The sequence below is a fragment of the Dreissena polymorpha genome, chromosome 6 (assembly GCF_020536995.1).
Source record: "Dreissena polymorpha isolate Duluth1 chromosome 6, UMN_Dpol_1.0, whole genome shotgun sequence".
NCBI classification, from domain to species: domain Eukaryota; kingdom Metazoa; phylum Mollusca; class Bivalvia; order Myida; family Dreissenidae; genus Dreissena; species Dreissena polymorpha.
Genome location: NC_068360.1, coordinates 89,039,173 through 89,063,142, shown reverse-complemented (window position 1 = coordinate 89,063,142; position 23,970 = coordinate 89,039,173). Strand labels below are relative to the sequence as shown.

The following is a 23,970-nucleotide window of genomic DNA, read 5'->3' as shown; positions in this document are numbered from 1 at the left end:
TAATACTGAACATTTACCATGGTCTAATATAGCCATTATATGCATCTTTTGACGATTTTAAAACCTAAAAATTATAAAGCGTTGCAACGCGAAACGATTGAATAATTTGGAGAGTTCTGTTTTTGTCGTTAAATTTTGTGAAACTACGAAGATTGCTTATATAAGTTATAAAATACGTTAAGTATGTGTACTCGGCGGAATAGCTCAGTAGGCTAGAGCGTTTTTACTTCAGGACTCTGGCAGGACTCCAGGGGTCACTGGTTCGAAACCTGCTCCGGGCAATGTTCTTTTCCTTTTTTTAATTATATTCTTGATTTTTTACTGAAGCTTTTACGATCCAATGTTTACATTTATCAATATAAAGCATTTAATGAATAAGTTAAAAAATGCCAAAATCTGTGAAAAGGCCCCTTTAATAAGTAGCTTGTTTTTCACCTAATTGTTTATTGCTTTCATTACTTTTTTATACCATAAATATTAAGGCAAAACAGGTCCCATTGATGGAAATGGAAGCCAATTCAAAGGTCGGTTATCACATTCAGTTACCAATTTAGACTTGACTTTTACATCTAAGTATACGAAATTCAAGCAGTTGTCCAAAACGTATTCACTTTTTGGTTTACATTAAGTGAACAGTTTTTTTCTTAACAATCAGAAGTTTACAATGTTTTTTTTGCAATAAAACAAGATTTAGCACTATTAAAGAAATACCAATGTATGCACGAAATGCTTTTAACATTTTAATATGGATGCTCATACTAAAAAGAATACCAAGATGATTGGCTCACTGACTTATCAGTCCCCATAACAAATAATTATTTTTTTGTAATACGTATTTTAAATATCTTAACCAAATAACAATTGTAACAACTGTAACAATTTCAAGTGGAGTTTTATCACTTTTAGCGAGCTTTGCGATAAACTAGCTAAACAAAAAAAATGTTTTTTTCAAATTGTCAATGTTTGAAATGTTTTATAAATTCAAGTAAATGTTAGCTAAACAATAAGTACATGTCTCAAGATAACACTAATACTCATGATTATTTATCCTATATTTTGTAATATATTTTTTTCATTTTGAAAAAGTATTCATCTAAAGCCATTCATGTTTAGCTCCATTGAACACATACTGCTTTTATTATACCTTAATCATGTTTGGTACCTTGATAAAATGCCATTCATATTTAGCGCTATTGGGCACAACTGCTTTTATGATACATTGATCATGTCCGGTGCCTTTATCAAAGGCAATTCATGTTTAGCTCTATTGAACACATATTGTTTTTATGATATTTTGATCATGTCTGGTGCCTTTATCTAATACCATTCATGTTTAGCTCTATTGGGCACATACTACTTTTGTGATACCTTGATCATGTCTGGTACCTTCATCTAAGGTCATTCATGTTAAGCTCTATTGAGCACAAAGTGCTTTTATGATACCTTGATAATGTCTGGTGCGTCAGTCTGTGCATGCCTGTGCTATAAACTTTTTATTCCAACAACTTCTCCTCTTGAAACGCTGTGCTTGCTTTACAAATTGCAAATAATGATACCCCGTAGTACACATATGCAGCTCACAGAAGCCAAAATTAGATGCTTTGTAAGGATTTGATAACAAGTGTGTAACCTTTTATAGTATTCCTCTTCTTAGTTTCTTTCTAATCATGTCTTTGTGGTCAAGACAAACCACGCCACTGAAGTCGCAAGACGTATATAGACTAATATTGTAAGTTTTAAAATATTATTTTTTAAACTGCAAAGGTTGGAAGCTTAATATTTTGTGTGCAAAATCGTAAAGTGATGCTCTTCTAAGTTATAATAAACCATGGTCACTGATACACTTTATGGTATAACTGTTTCAGTAGGTGTGTTTGGTAATGGTTAATTTTATGATATTTTTTTAATAAACAATAATGTTTTACAATGCGTATTTTCTACCTTTAACTACAATATAAAACTTAATTTCGCCGCGCTAAAATGGCCCCTGCAATATTTAGTTTTCCACCTTATAATTTCAGACCGATGTCATTTGACTAATAGTTTATAAATTCTATTAAAATCTATGGTAAAACATTTTAAAATATAAAGAATGAACGCTTTCGGTCAACCACTACATTATCTCTGCAACAATAGCGTACAGCTAAAGTGAAGAGAACTTTAACTCTTACTGTTTCAAAACGACAAACATGTCCATTTCTAATAATCATTAGCCAGGGAACTTTGGGGTTTAACGTTGAATATCATGCTAAATATCACGTTGTATGTTTCATGAAACTATTTTCCTAGTAAATATTGTAGTACTGAAAGACTTTCATTAATATTTTCACAATAATCTTGTTGTTGTTTTTCTGTACAAACTATGCTCAAACTATGCTTTTGTGTTCCCTTTTTATTACTTTCATTGAACAGATGTTTGTGATGGTTTCTTTATCAACTCAATTCTTTATGTATTGTTTTAGTTTCATCATTTACATTGTGCATGTTCACAAAATATCTGCAGGAACAAGCAAAAATGTGATTTACGCTCAAAAAAAAGAGTAAACCTGTTATATAAATACCCTACTTAAAGGTCTGGGTTGATTCATCAAATTTAAGACCATTCAAGAGATATATTTCAGAAGGCAATTTACAGGTCATTGTTTTGGTTAAAGTTTTAAGCCTCCATAAAAAAGTTTGATGATTAACTGTTAAAACTAATTTAGTTAATGGGTTGACAGGTAACAATGTCAAACAAGAGGGCCATGATGGCCCTGTATAGCTCCACTGTTTTTTATGCGAAAAAAACGCGCAATGCGCATGGGTTGAAATGTACTCAAGCATGTGACTTTCTCTGTCTATCCCTCGTCCCACTGGGCGCTTAAAGTTGGAAGGGTGAGCATTTTTAGATATGAAAAAGTTACTACCGTGTTAACTAAACAGACTAAAAAGCCCAGGAATTGTTCCTTTGAAGCACAGTCCCATTGCTTATAACGTAGGTACATTTATCTCTCCAAAAGATATTGTCATTCTTTCTATTTCACATATTTTTAGATGCTGAAGATCAAATATACGCATTTGATTTGAAACAGATTCACAAGACCCGTAGGAATCAAAATGCCTTTACCCTTTACCAAACGACACATTCTGGACTTTCCCAATTTGGAAAAGGTTGCAGATGACAATTAAATTGTAATGGAATATTAAGGAAATAATCAAGTAGGGTAGAAATAATTGTGATAAAAGGAGAAATTGCTCATTATTTATAAAGTCGTCAGCTATAAACCCGTAAAATCCTGTTGGTGTTTGGTAAAGGGTTAATAATCTCTGGTTCCTTCTTAGAGCCTTTCACACATTTATAACAAATACAATAGTAGCATCTTTCTTTGTAAAGAATCATCTCAAACAAGGGCTTTTTGTAAAACATGCATGCCCCCCCATATGGGCTGTCAGTTGTAGTGGCAGCCATTGAGTGAATACGTTTTTTGGCACTGTGACCTTGACCTTTGATCTAGTGACCTGAAAATCAATAGGGGTCCATCTGTGAGTCATGATTAATGTACCTATGAAATTTCATGATCCTAGGCGTAAGCTTTCTTTAGTTATCATCCGGAAACCATTTTACTGTGTGAAGTCACCGTGACCTTGACCTTTGACCTAGTGACCTGAAAGTCAATAGGGGTCATCTGCGAGTCATGATAAATGTACCTATGAAGTTTCATGATCCTAGGCGTAAGCGTTCTTTAGTTATAATCCGGAAACCATTTTTCTAAGTTGAGTCACCGTGACCTTTGACATAGTGACCTGAAAATCAATAGGGGTAATCTGCAAGTCATGATCCATGTACCTATGAAGTTTCATGATCCTAAAAATAAGCGTTCTTGAGTTATCATCCAGAAAACATTTTACTATTTCGGGTCACAGTGACCTTGACTTTTCACCTGAGAATCAATAGGGGTCATCTGCGAATCATGATCAATGCACCTATGAAGTTTCATGATCCTAGGCATAAAACGTTCTTGAGTTATCATCCGGAAACCATTTTACTATTTCCGGTCACCGTGACCTTAACCTTTGACCTAGTGACCTGATAATCAATAGGGGTCATCTGCGAGTCATGATCAATGTACCTATGAAGTTTCATGATCATAGGCATAAGCGTTCTTGAGTTATCATCCGGAAATTTCGGGTCACCGTGACCTTGACCTTTGTCCTAGTGACCTCAAAATCTACAGGGGTCATCTGTGAGTCATGATCAACGTACCTTTGAAGTGTCATGATCCTAGGCCTAAGCGTTCTTGAGTTATCATCCAGAAACCGTCTGGTGGACAGACATACGGACGACGGACGGACCGACATGTGCAAAACAATAAACACCCTCTTCTTCGAAGAGGGGCATAAATATAATTAACAACACACACATCCCTTAGACCAACAGGCCTGAGAATATATTGATAATCTAAAGATTATTTCATATATTTATAAATGTATTTAATTAAGTAATACATTTGACTTCTAAGATCAATTCATAACTTATATTAAAGGGGCCTTTTCACAGATTTTGGCATATTTTGAAGTTTGTCATTAAATGCTTTATATTGATAAATGTAAACATTGGATCTTAAAAGCTCCAGTAAAAAATCAAGAATACAATTTAAAAAAGGAATACAAAGTAGCCGGTACCAGGGCTCGAACCAGTGACCCCCGGCGTCCTGGAGTTAGTCTGAAGCAAAAACGCATTAGCCCTCTCGGCTATTCCGCCGGGTATACACAGGACAAGTATTTTATACCTTATATAAGCAATCTTTGTAGTTTCGTAAATTTAAACGACAACAACAGAACTTTCCAAATTATTCAATCGTTTTGCGTTGCAACGCTTTATAATTTTTAGGTTTTCAAATCGTCAAAAGATACATATAATGGTTACATTGGACTATGGTTAATGTTCAGTAATACTGTTTCCTCACAAATATCATAACTAAAACGAAAATTTGCGAATCTGAAACAACTTTTTTCAATTTTGTCACTTTACCAAACCGTGAAAAGATCCATTTAAGAAAATTATAAAATGATCAGAAAATTATATGGATCGTTGAGCAATTGACAATCATATCGCCACAATTCATGAGTTACAATTCACAAATGGAACAATGAATCATTAGTTATTAAAAAGCAGCATATACGATAGTTAAGAACATTGCACTTCATTAATTCCAACACCTCTTGGATACAAAGTTTGAGTTTACAATGCAGTTTCATATATTGACTTTTCTGGAAACAATTCAGTTCATGGAAGTTGTGTTTTAAAATCAATAAGATATTATTAAACTGGCTTAAACACTACAAAAAAGACATTAAATAAACATGACATGTCATCTGAATTTTTTTTATCCGGATATATGGTCACTTTCGACATATTTAAATAAATCCCGACTTTTTTCAGTTTTTAAGAAAAACATTCAGAACACATGTTCTTACTTCAATTCCTTTTTAAGCAGTCACCATCTGATCTAAAATGGCACTAAATGACAGGGTTTTATCTCATGTTTACAAGATGTTGTTGTTGTTGTTGGTCACAGCCACATGGCCGCAGTAATCTCCCCTGGTAAACGTCATATGTTCAGTTTTGTGACCTCCCGGGACAGGGTCAAATTTGAGCCCTGGGGAATAATTTGAACAAACTTGGTAGAGAACTATTAGATATCACAGCATACCAAATTTAGCAGCCCTAGGCTCTATAATTAAGAACAAGAAGATTTTTGAAGTTTGCACAAAATAGGCCTTATTTAAGCATATGTTCATTTTTGTGACCCCTGGGGCAAGGTCAAATTTGTTCCCAGGGGCATAATTTGAAAAAACTAAGTAGAGAACTATTAGATGTCACCACCTACCAAATTTGATAGAAATAGGCCCAATGGTTATGGACAAGAAGATTTTTAAAGTTTGCACAAAATAGGCCTTATATAAGCAAATTTTCAATTTTTTAACCCCCCGGGGCAGGTTCAAATTTGACCCCAGGAGCATAGTTTGAACAAACTTGGTAGAATACTATAAGATGTCACTACATAGCAAATTTGGTAGCCCTAGGCCCAATGGATGTGGACAAGAAGATTTTTAAAGTTTGCACAAAATAGGCCTTATATAGCAAATTTTCAATTTTAACCCCCCGGGGCAGGGTCAAATTTGACCCCAGGGGCATAATTTTAACAAACTTGGTAGAGGACTATAAGATGTCACTACATACCAAATTTGGTAGCCCTACGCCATACGGTTATGGACAAGAAGATTTTAAAAGTTTGCACAAAAAAGGCCTTATATAAGCACATTTTCAATTTTTTGACCCCCCGGGGCAGGGTAAAATTTCACCCCAGGGGCATAATTTGAACAAACTTGGTAAGGGAATATAAGATGTCACTACATACCAAGTTTGGTAGCCCTAGGCCCAATGGTTCTTGACAAGAAGATTTATAAAGTTTGCACAAAATAGGCATTATATAAGCAAATTTTCAATTTTTTTACCCCCAGGGGCAAAGTCAAATTTGACCCCAGGGGCATAATTTGAACAAATTTGAAAGAGGTTCACCACAGGAACATTCCTGAGAAATTTCATCAGAATTGGACCAGTAGTTTAGGAGAAGAAGTTGTTTAAAGAAAAAGTTAACGCACGCACGGACGCACACACGACGGACACAGGACCATGACATAAGCCCCGCTGGCCTTCGTCCAGTGGAGCTAAAAATGATTAATTAATATTCCATAATTCAAAAATGGGTCAGGAAATCTTTATGGTATTTAGCTTCATGAGGATTATATGCCCTTAAATATCGCCGCAAAGTTGGATGATTATACAATACAAAATGTTCAATTTTGAGAGCGGACAAGTTTATTTTTAGCCATTTTTACTTCAGGTCTTAAGTCAGAATTGCATCACGCAATCTGGCAGTTACTCAAACATGACTAAGATGTATTGCTTACAATTATTGCCATCAATTAAAATGATGATCCAATAGAGTTACGTAGAATACAAGGCTACCAACATTTTATGAGACATGGCCCACAATTTAGAAGTGCTTCAGGTGATCTAGCTGATAAACAACCTTGCAAGGAAAGTATGCCCACAAATAATACCATTATGACCCAATTTAAACATTTTAAAATATGGAGGCCAAAACACTTCTCAATTTCAGGGTCATAATTTAGAACCGTTTTAAGAAATCGGACTGTTAATCAAACTTAGCTAAAATGTCATGCAAACGAATATTGTCAGCAAGTTCGACAAGAACAAGATAAATTTTGCCTTTATACTTATAGCCCATAATTCGAAAGTTCCTCGTGCGATCTGGATTGTTATCGTAATGTCCATAATTAGCATATTATGCTAAGAAATACAAATAATAAACGGTCTAAAAGGCCCCATGTCACAGACCTGAGACATGTTAAAAGTTAACCTGTATGTGCAGATTGGGAGATGTTTGTGTAATAACGGAGGTTTTAAAGGAGACTTTCTCAGTTTGACACAGAGTTGATATGATCTGAGACAGTATTAGAACAAATCAAAGGTTTTAGTGAAACATATTAAAACATAATGACTTAAGGTATTAAAGTAAAAATTATGGCGGGCTGTCGCGATTCTGAAACTTAATTTATAATAATATAAAAATTATAATAATAATAAAAAAAAATATATTTAAGTTATAATATGTTTATATATCATTCAAAAAGATGTTTTCACTTATTATTATCATAGCCACACGCTAACCACCTGTGTTTTCTTGTAGCACTTTGATATGTTAACCACATTTTCTGTCATTCGCAACCATTGTTTATGTTGTCAATGAAGTACAAAGTAAAGGTTAAATTATTTATGTGCTCATGTCGAAAAAGCGATACAGTGAACTCACAGAATCGTGAAATATTGGATAAATAAACAGGCACTTTACAGTACATATATATACTTATTTACAATTAAAAATAAAATTACAGCAGCAATAATAAAATTCAGACGAACCGTAAATTGCACAAAAGAATGTGAAACAAACGTCGCATATATATAGATATTGTCATGGAGCAACGGTACAACCACATTGAAAAATTGAACACTCAATAAAAAGGAAGGATTCCTTACAAATGGATATAAAGGCTTGGATTTCGAGTTGTATAATAAATAGATGGCTCTATATCTTCATGTCTTCTGCTAATCTGAAAGTAACAAAAAATACTAATTCTAAATAAGCAAACATAATTTAAAGATTAATTATATTAATTCCATAAAACAATTCAACGTGTTAATAAATAAGATGTCTATCTACTTATTGCAACACAGCCGTTTTTTAAAAGCAAGTCATGATATATTAACACGGAAAAGTATTTATTTTATACTATATAAATCAACTGAAGAATTGTAATCATGTAATAAACAATATTTAGTAAAGAATGCACATCAAAAAGGGTTCAATAGGAAAAGAAGAACGTGTCTGCCAGACCAAGAGAAATGTTGATTTTAGATCTATTACACGACCTGAAGAGTTGAAGTAGAAAATAACAACGAATTAAAGACTTGTGTAATAGCCCTTTTTCAAAGTAAGAGTCGTTCATAAGTGTCTTGAATATGTTATAGTGTTCATTTCTACCCAGACAGGTTGTGAGAAAACATGTTCTAGTACTTCATTCTGATAGATCTAGTGAACATAAAGGTAAAACATTCAGCATGAATAAGAGATTTTAGAAGTATGGCATTATTGCTTTCACCTACATACCAATGTTCAAGAAAGTACTAGATGAAATATATTTTAAGAGATAAGTTTTCTGCTTAGATATTCTGTATTAAAACTCAACATGCAGTCAGTCCTGAAAGAAATATACAGCATGACGTGACGTGACTAAATCATGTCGTCACACAATGAGAAAAAATGCGTATCACGTGATTAAGTATAATTTGGTGCACGCTTTGACTTACCTGTAAACCGCGGTGCTATGGAAACACAGGAAAGACATGTTAAAACTTCTCCAAGGTAAAAAAGAGGGACTGTTAGTATTTGCCGCGAGGAAAGTGATAAGTAAAACATGTGTGATAACATGAGCACACTCAGTTAAATGTCTGCTAGATATGACTACAACATATATGAATCGTAATTAGTACCGGTTTATACGAATTATACTTTTTGACTAAGCTACCTTAAATTTTAAATGTCTGACGGCAAGTCATTGAATATCAAACGTACACGTTTTATTATTATATGTTATATAACAAACCTGCCATTAAAGAGTTAGAAAAATAAAACTTTCAAATCTATCTCAGTTTGCATAATAAAGATTATCTATACATCGCTGAAGCGTCTTCTTTAATGAGTTGAATAAATAATATAACTTAATGTATTTGCCTCGTTGCAAACGAATGCGCGACCCTACTATAACGATAAATTTCACTTTGGTATCGTGCATCCACCACACGCCATCCCCACCCCATTCCCGTGCTTCGCTTTGTCAAAGGGGATAGCAAATTCAGTTTAACGAACTGTTTCCCAACAATGAAAGTTTCATGTCTATGGTCGTTCGCATTAAAACATCATATAAGACACAATTTCATTATGAAATTCACATGGGCAATTAATGTGAAGTTTTGAACAAAAAGTTACGGCTATTGTGTACTGCACTGCCCATAATTGTTAAATGTCTATTTCATGTCAGGTTATGGCTCCTTGTAATTTTGAAGTTAGGCAACAATCAAAGGACAATACTCTAAAACTATGGCAGCAATAGATGTTTTCTGTGAAATGCACGCCCCATCAAAGAGATCTGCCTGGCAATAAGGTCTCAATTTCATAGCTCCTTGAGTTTTCAAGATTTGATTTGCACAAACTTTTTATTTTAACTCCAATAACAAGGAGACAAGTTTTTAATTTATTGTGCTATGTCCCTAATAAGATCGTGCAACATATCAAGTTTCCAATGGATACCTCTTTTATTATTGTAGATATTCTAAGGTCAAGTCAAGTTCAAAAATAAGCAAACTGCAATAACTCTAAACAGAAAAGAGCAACAGAAATAGCACGTCTCTTGAATTAGAGCTACCGCTTGCAAAGATTCAGGTTAATAATGTAAGACAAACAACTAACAATTAATCTTAATGCATTACTCTTAAAAAGATGATATAGAGTATCTTGTCTGAAGCAGTAAACACCTCGTCACAATATATAAGTAAAACATAAACAAAGCGTGCTCACTCTTTACAAACGGGCGCAAGAGTTGTGGTTCTTGTGCAATACACACCTTTCAGTGATATCTGCCTACCTTTAAATTTTCTAATTGATACCACTTATAGTTTTTCAAAGATATGCTATAATCAAAATTTAAGTTCTAAAATGAACCCTTGGCTTAAACCCAAGAATAGGGGAGAAAAAATCACGGTATACTTTTACAGCAATCCCCAATAAGATATATCTATGCATCAAGTTTCAAGTTAATATGTCTAATAGTTTCTTGATATACTGCAGAGCAATTGTAGTACACAAATTAGCATAAGGGCAATAACTTTAAATATAGATCAGCAATATTTATGTTTAATCTGAACTACACATCCCTAACATAATATCTACCTACCAGTGAAGTCTCAAGATGATATACATAATAGTTTTGAGATATTCTCTGGAAAAAGGTTAAGTACACAAATTAACAAAAGGCAAACATTCTTTTAAAAAAATAGCGGAGAAAGAATTGCGGTCATTGCACACAGCACTGCCCTCTTATGGAACCTGCCTACCCACAACGTGTCTAGTTGATACCTGTTATCATTTTTTATGTATGCCACTAACAAGAAATGCGACGTCCGGACGACGACGGACAACATGGCTGTATAAACCGAACAGTTCTAAAACTGAAGTAAGAATAACGAGTTTTCTCAAATTTGGAATTTTCTAAAATAACCTTAATTTTGAGTCAAATTTGGCATTGATCATTTATATCTACATCATTAAGAACATTTTGTTACTGACATAATCATCAGTTGAAGTCTGTTCATATTCAAACGTAGGACGTATTTTTATTAGCTCTAATTATACTAGTTATTCTTTATCCTAATAATGGGTCGGTAAATACGGACCCTGACACCAGTATATTCTCTTACAAGTTCGTTGTGCATGAGATTTTAATATAGCGTACCTCTTGCATGCGTACTCGGCTATCAAATTATATAATGTTCAATTGAACAAACTTATTCTTTGAATGTTTCATAAATAATTACTAGGTATTGCTGTCAATTTTATTAAATTACACTTCATAACATCAAATATTGGTAAATCAAACATAAAAATCATCAATTAATTTATATATTTATAGGTCAATAAGTAAACGAAACATATGTACATAGACAATATTAAGATTTTGACATAAATTATTGAATGTGAAATCATTGAAAAAACATAAAACGTCAAAAATATATTCGTCTTTTTTAATAAAAACTAGTACACAGTACTTTTCAAAGCATTAAGGCAATTCTGTATTGTATTCACTGCAATGTCTTTTTGTAATGTCTTTCTTCAGTAATCATTTTATTTGCTTTCACTTTGTCGTCTCTAATACACCCAGGTCATTCGATCATTTCCATGACTACGGGTTGACGCACACGCTCTTACTCGCATCGAACACCTTTGGCGCGCTGCACTTGGAACCGATACCGGATCCCTGGTAGCAGATGAAGTAGCTCGCTTTGTCATTGGGGTCAGGAAGGGTAACGCCGGACTTGTCCGGGGCGCATGGGTTGGCTTAAAGATACAATCATTTCAACGTCGGTTACTTCAAGTTCATCCAACGCCTCATTTATACCAATGGGTTACATTCCAACGTTTAACGCTTATGTTTCAACCTTCTCCTGGTCTGCCATACATGCAGTAAGCCACCGTTCGGAAGAGGTTTTAGGAACGTTTATGGACTGTTTTCTACGTTGGACACCTTCCCCATGCGCTGTGTGATTTGCATTGTTGTACATGTTGCAACCAAACATTCAGCCGCAAATCTAACCAATTTACAAGTCCAAACACATTTGAAAGCCGCCAGGAGCAAAAGTACCATACACATTTTTATTAACATGCTTTCCATTTCCCTCCTCGATGATCATTTACAACGGTGACAGTCTCTCAAACATAACCAAGACATGAAAAATGTTAAGCGATGAGGTGACCCTACATATTTTACAGTAAAACCTGCTATGCAATTAGCAAAATGTGAATGCATTAATATAATCCAGTGTCATTTGTATATTTAGACACATCGACTTCTCAACTTATCAAATACGCGATTGTTTTCACACGTGAACGTGTACGACTTCCCGAGAGAGCAAACGATGAACTTTTTCTCGTCTGTGGGGTCGGGATAATACACATTGCTCTTGTTTGGTTGGCATGGGTCGGCTGCAAGAAACATTATACGTTTTTGGAGCGCTTACGTCATAATGCGCGCATGCGTACTTGAAGTTTTTACGTTACAACTCGCGCATGCGTACCAAAAGCTCTTCTCCCCATGCACAGCCATTCAGCGAGCCGCATGACAATACAGTCTAATATAATTCGCAATATCGCGTGCGTAAAACGCGACACAAATAATAACGCAAGCATACGTTTGTATTTTTCTGTTCTTTGTTGTGTTGGTACGTTGGATAAACGAATCAATTAAGTAGGTAACTTTGGTTAAATGTGTTATAATTGTTAAGTATACAGTCATATGCGAATTTTACGGATTTACACAAGCAAGCCTACTGATTTCATCATATTATTTGAGTACAATGGTATAATTATCACGGTTTAAAGTCCCATTAGTTATTACTAGTATGATACGAAACCATTGCGTTATTAGAATTACTATTTTTTAATTTCTCTTACATTTCGATTTAAATCTTGTAATGCTTTGTTTGAACTCGTTTCTTTTTGTAGCACAACCCCTTTGAGATTTTATGCAACACCACTAACACATGCATGCTTCATAGGGCCGACGTGTTTAGATTGCGTTTGTTTTACATTAAATTTCAATTAAGAATGTATGTGTAAACTATCATATGTTATTAATTGTTGTTGTTTTAAAATCGCTGTTCAGCAAAGGTTAGACTCTTTTTTTTTCAATATTTGTTAATCCTGCAAATGCATTTCTTTAAATGTGGTTGTTTTCCTTACTGTAACATTGTATTATTACTTCTTAAACAAAAAAATGTATTCCCTGGAAAGTTAGTAACGTTTGACTGATTAAAAATTAATATTTTGTTATAACATTTTAATGAATACCTGGATGCATGCTTTTGAAACGGCTTAGTAATACTTGGAAGATGGGTTTAAACGCACTACTCTACACTTCTCATGCAGTTAGTAACAAATAATTCATGCAACACACATTATATACGGAAATACCAGGAAACAAAACATTAGGTAAAACACTTTTGGGCTTCAAAGGAGTTTCCTTTCCACTTATATTGTTAAGAAATATGTGTAATCTTTTAACCGACGTGACCTAGTTATGTTCAGGAAAAATGCTTAGCCCCAATAAACACATTTAACCTTTAAATTAGGTTCATCGGAGGCCTCATGGTCTTATCGAGTTTCTATGAACATTAAAATTCACTATTTTTGATTCCTTAGTAACTATAACAGTAATTAAACGAAAATACACTATAAATAATTCTTATCATCTTGATATTTCCATATTTCGCATTAAACTTATGTAAAACATCAGTATATTATTAATTATTAAGTAGAACAGTGGATGGGTGGACAAAGAAATATTTAATTTTAATTTGTTTATTTATTTTTGCTCTTTATACCTTTTAAATGGTGACCAATTATTACGGGAACGTAAAACCAATCAATAAACTCACCGATGTATATGTTCGTTTTTTACAATGACGGCCATTGACAAAATTAGTTACCAAAGAGCCTGTAGACCGTAATAACTAGTAAAAGAAACGTTACGTTGATTCTTTTTGGCAGTTAAACAGTATTAAAATAAAAACAATTAATAACGTATTTTATCACATGCTATATTTCTTTTTAATCTGCTTAAATCACAAAGAATAATTATAATGTGTGTATTGGGATCGTTTCCATTTTCCTAGACTAACCAATCGCAAGGCTAAATGACGTGGTCAACGTAAAAACGTAATGGCAGTTAACAATATTTACCATTAATCAGTAGGTTTGCGTAATATTATCATATCGCATGTGATAAAAAAACTTCGTTGATTAATAGAGGTTCGGGTCCACAACAGCTTTAAAGAAATAAGTAGTGCAGTTTATTGATTCAGTTCCAAAACGTTTAGTAAGATTAAGACTCAGAATGTAACATACCTAATGGCGACGTGGTTGATCCGCTGACCACCGCATCTGCCTGGAGCGAGTCTTCGGCCACGAATAGTGGCCCAACCACGAGGGCTATCCTATTGTTGATCGCCTCGCGGTGAGCGTTCTCAATAATAATGTCGATAATCTTGTTTCGCAGCGCGGGGTCGTTGGCTTTGTCACCGCGGAAGGTAAGGATGAAGTCCACGTGCTGGGTTCCACGTCCAGGTTCCGTGCTGAATACGAACGTGGTGTTTTATTTCAATGAAGACGATATTTTAGTCCAGTATTATAAACATTCTCAATGTTCAGCTCAACTCAGACACATTCTCAATGTTCAGCTCAACTCAGACACATTCTCAATGTTCAGCTCAACTCAGACACATTCTCAATGTTCAGCTCAACTCAGACATCGAGATTTGAGTTTTCACTCAGCTCACAAACAATCTTAAATTTTAGCTTTTAAAATACGCACATATTCTTACCCAAACTCATAAACACCCCATCGTCATTATTATTATTAAATAATAATTAGCATTATACTTACTAAAATCGTTTGACTCCACAATTAAGGTACTCAAGCTCTGCACGATTTTTGTATTGACCGTCAAGCTAAAAATAATAATATATAAGGATAAAATTTGAGTATACAGCGATGTTAATATTAACAGTTCTACAATGACATATACAATATAAATTCAAACAGTAATAACAATTGATAATCTATTTCGGAAAAAAATGAAGATTAATTCAACTATTCGTGCATGGTCAGTTAAATGAATTATTAAATTTTATGCATATTTCATTTTCGTCATATATATTGTACAATTGATCCCGACATTTTTGTTTCAATACTCAATTCTGAATAAACGTTTATCAGCTCGGAAATTTCATCACCATTCATAAATATACTGGTATATTTGGTCAAGTTTTAGGCATTGTTCAAAAAGCATACTTTGAAGGCAAAGCAAACGACATACACATGTTTCCTTTATGCACCTCACATTTGGAAAACGGATTTCAGCGCATGTGTGTAAAGTAATGTCCATATTGGCCTTTGCAGTCCGCACAGGCTTATCATTGACGACACCTTCCGCGTAAATGGATTTTGGCTTAGAATAACAAGACTTCAATAATGCAAAATTACCATTAAATTGACGTCCCTGATTAGCCTGAACAAGCTAATCTTGACGACACTTTAAGCACATGCATTAAACTGCATGTTCCCAGAGTGTAGCCCATTTAATGGGTTTATGGGGTATACTTACGTAGGTGCAGAACCTCGACGCTAACGACTGGAATTGGGCGGAGGAGGTATCTGCTAACGCGGGTGTCATTGTGAAGTTCATAAGGCGGAACGTAAATGGCTCCTCGTGATTTTTGACTGAAAATGATAAATATACAAATTAATTGCAAAGAATTTTAAAACAATACATGCACAGTGACATGGTAAACAGCTTACACTGCCATATATTGGTTTTGCTATGACTTAAAATATACAATAAATCATGCTATATGTATGGAAAAGTTTATATGGATAGCTATTTAATCGTCGTAAATATATATGTATAATATAGTTAATCCTTTATTATTCATTGCTTGTTGATTGTTGTTATTCATAGCTTGTTGATCGCTGTTATTCATAGCTAGTTGATAGCTGTAATTCATAGCTAGTTGATCGCTGTTATTCATAGCTAGTTGATCGCTGTTATTCATAGTTAGTTGATCGAAGTCGATTCCGCATTGCAAATAAATGTGTCTTTTTCAAACATGTACATTCCAAATGCAAAAAAGTCCACAATTTTTAAGTACTCAGGCAATTGAGCAAAACCTGCATGTCAGCAATATAGCGAGAACGCTATAAAACCATCAGGTTTCGACGTCGTGGAAATCTAAGGTGGTTAGCGTGTGGCTATGATATCAATTGGTAAAAACATTATTTTGAATATAAAAAAATATCATATCAAACCAAAACATCAACGTTTCTGAAAAAAACACTAAAAAATATATGTACAATATATATTAGATATTGAAAAAAAAATTATCAGAGAAGTTGATTTTTCGTTGAATTTGATTATTTTTCATTCAAAACGATGTTTTTCCTTTTTAATACCATAGCCACGCGCTAACAACCAGTGGTGGAAATCATATCAATCAAGTAATCAGAGATGTTAATTAATATTCTGTAACTCATTATTCCGACGTCGACATATAAAACCTTCATGTAAGCGCTATGTTGATAACGCTACATACTATCAGGTGTCGGCGTCGTGGCAATCAGGTTGATCAGGTAGTCTGAGATGTTGATCTTGATCTCGTCCCACTTCTGCTCGTTGATGAGCCACTGTTGGCCGATGAGGAACCACTTGCTGGAGCCAATGTCGTACACCTGCAGAGTAGAGTTGTTTCGTTAAAATTTGGGAACCGATGGAGAAAAAAAATTCCCAAATCGGTCTAGGTTTTAAGATTTCAAAAACAATTGAATAAATCTCCGTATGTAGTTAATCTCCCACCCATCTCTATATGTTCAACCTTGGTAAATATGATATTCAAGCACTGTGATTCTCAATTTTAAAATATTAAAGCATACAAAATACAAAAACACAACACTAATTTTCGAATTTTAGCCATAACAACGCAATTATTCCAATTCAAAAGGACGCAGTCCTATTCAACAAAAAGTTGTGAAAAAAATACAGACCTCGATGTTGGCGGTGATCATGTCGTCTATTTCTTGCTTAATCAGCGGCTCGGTGCCGTTAAACACAAGCGAGTATGTGAACGACACGGGTGCCTCTGGGTCGAAGTTACGCCTAAAAGGAGACAGCAGATGCGGGCATAAGATTCCCAAACGCTAGCCTATCATCTTATTACCACATTATATGAGAATTTATAGTGAGTATACCAGTAATGTCACATTTATAAGCCTCGTTTGAGAGAAAACTGGGCCTCATGCATGTGCGTTAAGTGACCCTTCCAGATTAACCTGTGAAGTCCGTACAAGCTAATCATGGACGACAATTTCAACTTTCATTTAATTTTTCGTGAGATCTCTTTTTAATAAAAAAAACAGTGAAGGAGGAACGTGTCGGCACTGATCAACGTGTGCGGACTGCATGAATTCCAATATTCTCAGAAAGGGGCTTACAATGCTAAACCCATTTATGCCTAGTGGACTCTGCAATCCTTCTTAATTGGATCAATTTATTTCCAAAATTAGGGATGTCTAGTATATTTATTTCTATATTTAGAATATTTCTTAAAGAAATTTCTTTAAGCAAACAGTGAACACCCTGATGAGACGCCGCATCATGCCGCGTTTCATCTGGGTCTACGCTGTTTGCATAGTCCTTTTTCTAGACGCTAGGCATAAATGGGCTTAATAAATACTGAAAGGCCTAGTTAAAGGAACTAATGATCTCAACATGATTCAGTCCACATTAGCATACAGAACTCTTAATCTTGTGCCTTTCATCTTCCATCTTTTTTTTCACAGCTGACAATAAATGTGTGCACTATTTTAATCACAGCTGCATATTGATCTCTGATAAAGTCACTTGCACAGTGACTAGAGTTAGGTGCCTGTTCACTTTAGTACAATATCATCAAATCGAGATTCAACATTCAACGAGGCCTTAAACAAACATTATGATATCAACTATTTTTTTTAAAATCCATTTCTATATACATTTCAGGAATATGTGAACTTTATTCCGGATGATGGCCCCGATTCAATTTTTGTCTACTCATCAAAATAACGGTACAAGGACGGCTGTAATCATAATTACGGTTTTCATATGGCTTTCGTTTTCTAGATAAATTGTGCCACCCTCAAGGAAACGGGTTTTAATGCATATGTGTTAAGTGTTGTCCCGCATGAGCCTGTGAAGTCCGCGCAGGCTAGTCAGGGACGACTGTTTCAACTGGATTTTCGTTGACAAGAGACTTGTTCTCAAAAAAAAGTTCCATAAAGTAGGAAAGCGTCGTTCTTGATTATCCTGCGTGGACTTATCTGTGGCGACACTTTAAGTATTTGCATTAAGTCCCGTTTTTCTAGAACGAGGCTTATTTAGTGAAATACATGAGAAACCAGTCATATACTGATTGTTTGTTTTCCATAAAACAGCGGCACTTACTGGAAATTGTCAATGAAGCAGCGGTAATAGCGTTCCTTGTTGGGATTGCCAGCGATAGGGGCAGCTTTGAACACTCTGTCCATCTGGAAAATAGATTAGAAACACGTTTAATTCAAACCTATCCATTTTAGCTCTATTGCATTGAAATCCAAATTTTTATTTAAAAAAGGTGTTGAGTCCGTTTCCTGGGTAGAACCAGTACTCGGTGTCTTCTGGAGGAAATCTTATGAAACCTCTCACAGTTGGGATCGGATCCGTGAACTTCCGGTTGCTAGGCGGACACCATATCCACTACGTCACGGCAACTCTTCATGATTTATTATTCGAGGGATAGTATTGACGTAAGGTTTTCTTTCCTGTATTAAAGGTACGTTATTTGTTCTTTAAATATTTATATTTTTAAGCAGATTATAAACATTTTTTAAAGTCTATTGATAGAATATCAGACATAAAAATGAAAAGATAGCCAACATGCAGTGAACAACTAACATAATATGGGTGTACATAATAAACTTGAGCCGCGCTCAGGTAAATGGGGGCTTAAGTCATGTGCGAAAAGTGTCGTCTAAGATAAGCCTTTGCAGTCGGCACAGACTAACCAAGGAAACACTTTCCGCTAAGAGTTTATTTTTGTTGCGACGAGACTTCCTTTAAACAAATAATTCTATAAAAGCGGGAAGTGTCGTTTACGCATATCAATTAAGCCCATTTTCCACAGAGCCAGACTCTATCATTTTGAATTTATACCTCGTTACAGAAAGCAGCTTCAATTTCCTTGAATTTCGGTGAGTTGCTGTCCCACAGTCTCTCCTCGTCACGCCATGGATAGCCGTACATCTTCTGAGTGCTGTTGTACAACCAGGCATCTACAAAGGGGACCACCAAACCGTAGTCATTAATTGAATAACTGGCACAGAAAATGTGCATGTCGCAAACATTACGTGATGTATCAAATGTTGTTGTTGTGTGAAATATTTGCAACTGGAACAGAAAAATGGCATGTCCAAAACATTACGTGGTGTGATGTTGTTGCTGTTGTGTTAAATATGTGCATAATTAAGATTCAACAAGCAAATTCATTGAACTGATATCCCACGCCAATATGCTTCTGGACACAAAAAGTATTATATTTGACAAACAAGCATCTTTTAAGAAACAAAGGGCCATAACTCCGTTATTAACAGATGGTGTACAATGCCATTTGGCGTGCATCATCCTCTTATCCATATACATACTCAAACCAAGTTTCAATGAAATCCGCCCAAGTACTCCAAATATATAGCCTTGGACACACAAAAAAAGCATTTCTTTAAGATACAAAGGGCCATAACTCTGTTATTAACAGATGGTGTACACTGCCATTTGGCGTGCATCATCCTCTTATCCATATACATACTCATACCAAGTTTCAAAGAAATCCGCCGAAGCACTTCAAAGATATGGCTCTGGACGGACAGAAAGACGGACGGAAAGACGGAAGGCAGACGGACAACGCCAAAACAATATCCCTCCGCCTATGGCGGGGGATAGTAACAAACTTTATATACAAGGTTGACCTGTAAAACGGAAAAACATGAATGTTTCGTCGAGCAGATGGCCGTGATATTACAGTTACGGATACAAATTTACAAACAACAAGATGTTTTCACAACGTTATCATTCAATGCAAGTTATTTTAAAACAGATTCATACATGATAAAGTTACAGATTGTCCAGTAAATGTGAGTCTCGTACATTAAGCTAGGGTCACAGGTGTTGGCGCGGTATGCGCTCTTAACACTTTAGCCAATTTTTTGGCAAAGTATATTTTTATAATAAGGACAGAAGGACGAACACTTGCTTAACGTCGCTCATCTTTTGTTTGTAAAAACAATTATGATGTCACAAAAGGAACAAAGGGCATATACGTGTATACAAAAATACTATAAAAAGATTAAATTAAATAACATTTACTGCATGGATCATTGATATTTATATTACATGAATGTAAAATTTAGAATCTGCACTCATTACAAGTACAATACAAACAAACATGTTAAAAAAAAATAACATTTACCGAACGGAATATTATAGTGGTACAGCAGCAGATCGGCATAATAGACCAGCAGATCTCCAATAAGATGACCAACGACTTGGTTATAACGGTATCTAGGCGTGTCTTCGAAAATCACCGTGGCCGCCAATTGCTGCATGGCCGGTATGGAAACCCGACCGCTGAACTCCAGCAGGATCTCGATGCTGACTGGGCTCTTACTGTACATAGGAAGGCAGTAATAACCCATTTATGCCTAGCGTCTAGAAAAAATAGCATTGGCAAACAGCGTAGACCCAGATGAGACGCCGCATGATGCGGCGTCTCATCAGGGTCTGCGCTGTTTGCTTAAATGAATTTCTGTAACAAATATTCTAAATATAGAAATAAATATACTAGACATTCCTAATTTTGGAAATAAATTGATCCATTTTAGAAGAACTGGAGAGTCAACTGCTAGGCATAAATGGTTTAATATTAGAACTTGAAATGTTGATATATTGACATAAAGGAATTTTACAAGAAGGAATGTAAAATACCATATGGATCTCTGTTGCTATACATAATAAGGCAAACTCAATTGGAACTGGAAATGCCTATATATGAATTGTAGGACTTTAGAACAGGGAAATTTGTCATTTTTTTTGGGTCCTACAGGATGCGGTTTCCATAAAATAATATAGTTTTAAACACATACAGTGACGTTATTTCACATCAGAATCGACTTACCCAAACTGTACAACCTTGCATTTATCGTATTGAGTGAATAAATCGGGTCTTGCGCGCAACAATCGGTTGATCTGCAAAGAAAATACTTAATTTACATACACACAATTACACATGTACAATCATCATACAGGTTTATGAAAATTCGTCGTCAAAGAGGCGACATCGGGTAACCGTGTTTCAAGATGAAATAGTACAGTACAAGAAATGCAGCAGCAAAATGTCTAAATCATGATGGCATTGCCAATGTTATTAATGTGATGTGTTTAAATTTATGAACATTTGTGACAGCAAGCAAAAAGATCCAAGTCAGAATACATACGTGATGACAAGAAAGCTTCAGGTCATATTATTTTGATAGTTTGTTACTTTTTGAAAAGTCAGGACAGCAAAGGGGAGCGCAACAAACAGCGGGGACGATGTCAGTTATTATAATATGAGTCGCGTTCTGAGAAAACTGGGCATAATGCATGTGTGTAAAATGTCATCCCAGATTAGCCTGTGCAATCCCCAGAGGCTAATCAGGGACGACACTTTCTGCCTTAATTGGTTTTTTGCTAAGAAGAGACTTCATTTAAATGAAAAAAATGTCAAAAAGTGGAAAGTGTCGTCCCTGATTAGCCTGTGCGGATTGCATAGGCTAATCTGGGACGACACTTTACGCACATGGATTAAGCCCAGTTTTCCCAGAACACGTCTCATATGTTTATGAGCCTCACTCTGGGAAATTAGGATAACGTGCAATTGCGTAAAGTGTCGTCATCAAATTAGCATGTAAAATCCACATGGCTAATCAATGAGGACACTTTTCACTTTCAAGATTTTCGGTATAAAGAAAATCACTTCTAGAGGAAAGTCCAGTCTAGCCTGAAAGTGTTGTCCCTGATTAGCCTGTGTGGGCTGCACTTGCAAATCTGGGACAACACTTTACGTGCATGCAATTAGCCACGTTTTCCCAGAGCGCGGCTCAATTCTATGTAATACATCCGAGAGCTTACGTCAGAGCAGAACCGCTCAGCATGCAGTCTGAATTTTGGTGAGTTGGAAGACGCCAGATCCTCCGTCCATGTCAGATTGAGGACTCGGAACTTAAGCGGAACTTCGGTAAAGTCCGTGAAGTTCTGGTAGTAGATGAGCAGGTCTCCGAGTCGGTAACCAAGCCAACGGTCATAGCGTTCCTTGGGCAGCTCCTTAAGAAGAATGTTGTTGTATTCCTCGAGAAGTTGTGCTGGGTTCTTCTCGCCCTCGAATGTAATCTCGTAGTTCACGTGAGGTTCAGTGCCGTTGCTAAGAGAGGACAGATAGATATGAGCCTAGCTTTGATAAAATGGGGTTTAATACTTGTGGGTTCCCAGATTAGCCAGTGCTGTCGGCTTAATGCATGTGCGTAAAGTGTCGTACCAGATAAGCCTGTGCAGTCCGCATAGGCTAATCAGGGACGACACTTTCTGCTTTATTTATTTTTGTTTCAAAGAAGTCTCTTCTACACTAAAGTGAAGTTAATGCGGAAAGTGTCGTCCATGATAAGCCTGTGTGAGCTGCACAGGCTAATCTTAAATGACACTTAACACACATGCATTTAGCCCAGTTTTCCCAAAACGAGGGTATTAAAGTCATTTGTTTATGCAATCTATAAAGTCTAGACACATTCAGTAAGGACTTCTCAATATAGCATCAACAGGAGGCCGAGGAAATTCAAACAATTAACTAAATCAAGAATGTACATCTTTTCAATAGGTTAAATATTGATGCTCTTACGTTAAAATGTTATTGCAAACTGAGATAATACTTTTCATAATTGCTATTAATGAAAAATTTAATAAAATAATTTATTAATATTAATTCAAACTAAACTATGAGCTTTAGTAAAAAATGAATTGTTACTTCAAAATAAAACACAAGCAAATTGATGGGTATTTACATCGCGTGCTCACGACAATCACGGAGCGTATATTGACTCTTCTAGAGTCCGTGCGACATCATTCTTTTATTGAACTTCTATCGTCATAGATAATATAGCCAATAATGTATTGTATATTTGTAAAGACAACTTACGTAAAGAATTTCAGTTTACAGTCAACGTAGTTCTGGAATTTATCTGGGTGGTTCTTTATAATTCTATCGACCTGAAATTCAGACACACATAATTACAATACCGTTATTGACAAACAGCAAAACATCTACAATATTTGTTCTATTATTTTTTTAAATAAATCACTTACTTAAACGATGAATCAAATTCATAAATCATTAAATCATTAAAACTTCTTCTTCACAGTTCAGAGCATGAAAAATGGCACAACTTAGAATGACTTAGTTTTACATGTTCATTTATTGTATATGATAAAGGTTATTAAATAAAAAAAATTAACTTGCAGGTTTTGCTATAGTAGAGAATATAAATTATATATATACCATAATACGATGCAAACACAAATTGTATAATACAAACACAAATCATACATCAGCGCACAGAAGTTCTTCATCAGCCGTCTGATACTCCAAGCTTCTATTATTTTGGAACGCAGGCAATGACGTGAAGTTGAGCAGCTGTTTATCCAGCGTTATTTTCGTGGACTTGTAGTCATCCAGATAGAAGAGTATGTCCCCTATCACATGCCCAGGTAGTCGCCATAGATCTGGCGTGGGAATGACTCCATTATCAGGGCCTTGGCCGTTCTCCTCCGTACCGGCTGGAACTTTGCCCTTGATTTCAGCTCCCACTCCTGCCCGTCGGGTGTCCCTGAAGTTGCCGCGAAAATAAATATTGAGGTTGACTAAG

The 23,970-nt window shown here is 35.4% G+C and overlaps 1 protein-coding gene across 1 annotated transcript in view; it reads right to left on the bottom strand.

Annotated features, from left to right (window-relative positions):
• Positions 1-11,222: 11,222 nt before the first annotated feature.
• Positions 11,223-23,970, bottom strand: part of LOC127835890 (uncharacterized) — a 29,396-nt gene continuing 16,648 nt past the window's right edge. The window contains exons 3-15 of the mRNA XM_052362311.1: positions 23,652-23,931; positions 23,244-23,314; positions 22,187-22,475; positions 21,192-21,262; positions 20,487-20,683; positions 19,178-19,296; positions 18,431-18,513; positions 16,996-17,107; positions 16,548-16,683; positions 15,563-15,678; positions 14,842-14,906; positions 14,304-14,530; positions 11,223-11,738 (exon numbers count right to left, since the gene is read on the bottom strand). Of these exons, the coding sequence (XP_052218271.1) occupies positions 11,584-11,738; positions 14,304-14,530; positions 14,842-14,906; positions 15,563-15,678; positions 16,548-16,683; positions 16,996-17,107; positions 18,431-18,513; positions 19,178-19,296; positions 20,487-20,683; positions 21,192-21,262; positions 22,187-22,475; positions 23,244-23,314; positions 23,652-23,931 (1,921 nt within the window). The 3' untranslated portion in view covers positions 11,223-11,583. The remainder of the gene's footprint in view (positions 11,739-14,303; positions 14,531-14,841; positions 14,907-15,562; positions 15,679-16,547; positions 16,684-16,995; positions 17,108-18,430; positions 18,514-19,177; positions 19,297-20,486; positions 20,684-21,191; positions 21,263-22,186; positions 22,476-23,243; positions 23,315-23,651; positions 23,932-23,970) is intronic.